General features: G+C 36.1%; 1 protein-coding gene across 3 annotated transcripts in view; it reads left to right on the top strand.

Moving 5' to 3' along the window:
- Window positions 1-4,654, top strand: part of LOC107588425 (anosmin-1-like) — a 77,686-nt gene that overhangs the window by 15,805 nt on the left and 57,227 nt on the right. For all 3 annotated transcript variants that reach the window (XM_016276505.1, XM_016276504.1, XM_016276502.1), the window contains exon 2: window positions 3,513-3,560. In XM_016276505.1, coding sequence (XP_016131991.1) covers window positions 3,513-3,560 — 48 coding nt within the window. The remainder of the gene's footprint in view (window positions 1-3,512; window positions 3,561-4,654) is intronic.

Below are 4,654 nucleotides of genomic sequence, written 5' to 3'. Positions count from 1 at the left end.
AGAGAGTTCATAGGCGGCCTCCTTGGCCGGGACAGAACAGACAGAGAGTTCATAGACGGCCTCCTTGGCCGGAACAGAACAGACAGAGAGTTCATTGACGGCCTCCTTGGCCGGAACAGGACGAGCAAAGTGTTCATAGATGGCCTCCTTGGCCGAAACAGGACGAGCAGAAAGTTCACCGGTGGGTACTACTGACACCTCTGGAGGTTCTGCAGCGGAACAATTATTACTGAATTACTGAAATAAATGAACTTTTCCACGACATTCTAATTTATTGAGATGCACCTGTATATATATATATATATATATATATATATATAAAATGTTATTTCATCAGTTGTCAGAATTGAAAAATCACCAAAATTTGGGTCACCAAAAAATAAATTTTGATCGCTTTATATGATGAACAGATTTAATTACAGGCTTTTATTTAGTTATATAAACATTGAGATACATTAAATACGGTAAACACTGAAGATACTTGCTTGACGTGCAAGAACAAAACCTCACTGGTTCTTGCTCATGAAGCAAGCATGTTTGCCATATTTGATGAGCTCTATGTATGTGCGTTGATCAGGGTTTATTTATATAAAAGCCAAAATGTCTCTTCAGAAGACTTGGATAAAACCACTCATGTGGATTACTTTTACAATGTCTTTTTGAAGAGTCAACATTTTGGTTGTCCCAGATTTTATTCAAGTATATATATAAGAGACATCTGGGCTTTTACAGAAAAATAAACCCTGATCAACACATATATAGAGTTCTGCAAATATGGCAAACATGCTTGCTTCATGAGTGAGAACCAATGAGGTTTGTTCTCTTTGGGTGACTCTTGAGTTTGATTTGAAAATGAATAAAGACAATTTTGTACCTTAATGTCTTTTTTTGGAGCTTGAAAGTTCTGAGTACCACTGCCTTTCATAAAATGGACAAAAACAGCCAAAACACTTATCAAAATTCTTCTTTCGTGTTCTGATGGTCACAAGAAAGTAATATGAATTTGGAGCGACATGAGGATGAGAAAATAATGATTTGTAATTTGCTGCTACACTATTCCTTTAACAATGCATTTCTGATCGAAATCAGTAAGAATGGTAATTGTATTGTATGTTATTTTGGCTGGACTTCAGAAGACACATGGCACAGACAGACCTTTGAGCTGAGCTTTAGCTCCGTCATATATTTATCCTCATCTGTCTAAGCAAACACATTACAGTTCATGAACCGCACTGATGATTACTCATGGTTGTTTAATATACCGTGACAGTGATGTATAGCAGCTTACAGTCGGTTTATTTTGGTAGAAGGTTTTTATCTGTTGGATAAATGGTTTTTATGGTTCAATCTAAATCTCTCATTAAGGGAAAAAGCTCTGTTCTCTCTTAAGTGGGCAGGACATGTTTTCAGCCCCTAAGACTAAGGATTTCACTTCAATTTTATCTTCTTGTTTTCTGTGTTTAAAGAAAAAACATCTAAAACAAACTTAAGGGGATTTCTTTTTTATCTCTTCATGAAAGTTTGTGAAACAGACCTGTAAGTGTTATGGGTTTAGTTGGTTTAGTTTGAAGGTGTGGAGTGAGAGCTTTAGTCTGGGAAGCTCATCAAGAAGGATTTAGCCTTGATGTGATCTCTTGAGATGATGTTACGCTCCAGCATTCCTTTGGATATCACTACTGGAGACTCCATGACACACAATGAGCTCTCTCTGTCCCTAAAGTCCTAATTAAAACCTCACAAAAGACTTGTGGGACCTCAGAGGAGGCGTGACTCACGTTTGCTGTGGATAAATATTGGTTACCAGTGTGAGTGTCTGGAGGATTACTGCGGCGTTCGCCTGCATGATGATTACTCTTATATATGTTTGCCTTTGCCATCATTTCAGAGCAGCATTCAGATGGCATTTTACATGAAGTTACAAAGAAGTCTTTGTGTTTGTGGTGTCTGCCGTCCCCTCATTCCCAAAGACACTGTGACATAATAGAAGTCTAAACACAGACACTCTGGACCGTCATTCATTAGCTATGGTTAAATCCTCATCACCACTTTTCCGAAACAAGGTTTGGTTAGGTGTTGACGTATGCTTGAGGCTGTGGTTATGGTGTGTTTACTTCCTCATACATGATTCATTCTTGCCCATGTCGCCCTACGCTGGAAGGAATTCTGACCTCAGGCTTTAAATGCCACTGTAGGCCTATGGCAGATATATATCATAGTCGTCTAACGGTAATAAATGACAGGAAACTGGTGCTCTTGTATTAAACAGTTGAAACTTTTGTAGAAATATGCCGAAGAGATGACTCATCAGACAGTGATTTCAAAATTGTAACTTTAACTTTAACTCAATGTAGTTAATCAATTAGAATTTAAAAGAGATGGGTTCAATTTGTCATGTTTATTCTGTGGAGTTTTATGTTCTAAAACTCTTAATTTGACGTTTATTTTTGATTCCATTGTATCTGTCTTTACTTTTCCTATGTGTCTTTCCTTGTTTTAACTGTTTTTTTTTTGTTTGTTTTTTTTTATTATGCACACCTGTGTCTGTTTTAGTTCTTGTCATTAAGTAAATGTATAGCCCTCGGTTTCAGTTGTCTTTAACTCAACTATTAAAAAACCTATTGGTTTTTGCAGTTCTTTGGGATTACCTTCTTCTAATGGTGGGACAAACAAAGTTTTTCAAGACTTCAGTTAATAAATGATTTAAACCAGACGCTTTGCAAAATGATTCGCTTTTGCAGCACTCACAACACTGGTGATGCCTCCTTTTGCAAACCAATTGCAAATACTTTACAGAAAGTGTATTCTATTAAATGCAATCAACAAATCATCTAGTACAATTAAATACAAATAGTCTACATAATATTTGTTATTTTATTAAACTGTAGGGATTGTTTTGTTTGTTTTATGGAGCGCTTGGTTAATCAGGCCAATAAGAGACTATTATCTACAACTCTTCCTTTTTATTCTACAAATGTGTCATTAAAATGTCACAAAACTGATCTGAGGTCAGGTTAAAAAAAAAACATGTAAACAGTGGTTGATGGATTCATAGACATTGTACACTAGCTGCGAACCACTAACATTTTGAACCAGTTATGATGTAACAAAGCCTTATTTACTGAATCGTGTGACTTCACTCCAACATCACTCCATATAACTGGTTCAAATGATTTGCAACGGTTTCAAAGCTTCATAGAACAGTGCTTCAAAAATTTCTGAAATTGTCTTCTTGTTTTTGTTTAATAAATGTTTACACTGTGATTAGATCCATGCCTGCACTATGAGACATAATCGTGCCTTCAGAAATCCTGTTTGCTGTATTCCTGCTCAATGTCAAACTGACCACAATCTTCCAAGCAATCCTTAAAATACATCTTATACATTCCCATCTGTCAAAGCTTTCTCTAGTGTGTGAGCAACCTTAAAAGATGAACCCTCTATTTCATACTCAGTAATCTGAAACTTTGTGATGTCATTGTAATCATTTGTATGTGTTTCTTGGTCTCTTTCAGAATGACCGTGTGTTGGACTGGTGTGAGGACCACAGGAGATGTTCACAGGTAAGATGTGTTTTCAGATTAATGAGCTTGACATTATTCATTGAGCTCACAGCTTCTCACATTGCCTCAGCACTGCTAAATAAAACTCTGTTCAAATGTAATTTCCTTTCATTACAAGGAAATGGCCAAAGGTTAATGCCTTTATACAAACCACATGCCCTGTACCTACATTAAACCTCACTCGTGTCTAATGGCTTCTGGAAACCCAACATAAACAGCACTGAGAGCCACTGTTGTACCCAGGGCAATTTTCTTGCCTTCCTTCCACCGGATTATGGTCATTTTAGATTGTAGTACTTTATAGGACAAATAGAGATATCACTTTAATATGTTGGTGTTCCCTACACTTCTATTTTCCAAACATAAAATCAGAATTGATTCAATATGTTATTGAGCATGAGTCACCTGTGCATATTATTCCATATAGCGATCGCTTTTTACTATCCAGTAAGTTCCTGGTGGATAAAATCACAACAGTTGTGAACAGTGTTGGGAGTAACGCATTACAAAAGTAATAATATTACAGTAGTATATTATGTTTTGCTGTAACGCAGTAATATAACGCATTACTAATAAAATTTGGGTAATATTATTACTCGTTACAATCTCAGTAACGCAAGTTACAACAACATATTATTAACACCGCAAAACAGCACCAGAGAAAAAATTCCACGGGTAAAATAGTTAGTCTATCTTCTGTTGCTGGAATTAGATGGTTGAGATGACTGCAGATACGGATTCTGCATTTGTGAGATGGACACACTCCTGTTATTTTCAGTTTATCGGAGAAAAGGATAAGGATGCTTAGCAACATGTGCGAGAAAAAAGGCGGCGGACGAGCGCAGACAAGCAACAAAAATTTACTTTAACTAAAAATAACAAAATCTGTTTTTGTTAAATCATAGTCTATATGACTATGCCGTTCGTATGGCGCGCTGTGATGATAATTAAAATTTAGGCTATTAGCTTAGGCTACTCATTGAGAATGTTTTTTTAAAGTTTTTTTTAAACAGGTCTATTAATTTATACAATTGAATTATAGGCCTATAATTAAAATTATTAACACTGCAGTCATCGATGAAAATTAAGAGCAG

Source organism: Sinocyclocheilus grahami, unplaced genomic scaffold (genome assembly GCF_001515645.1).
Source record: "Sinocyclocheilus grahami isolate Dianchi unplaced genomic scaffold, SAMN03320097.WGS_v1.1 scaffold103.1, whole genome shotgun sequence".
Taxonomy (NCBI): Eukaryota; Metazoa; Chordata; class Actinopteri; order Cypriniformes; family Cyprinidae; genus Sinocyclocheilus; species Sinocyclocheilus grahami.
The sequence above is the reverse complement of the archived record's forward strand: the minus strand, read 5'-3'. Positions and strand labels throughout refer to the sequence as shown.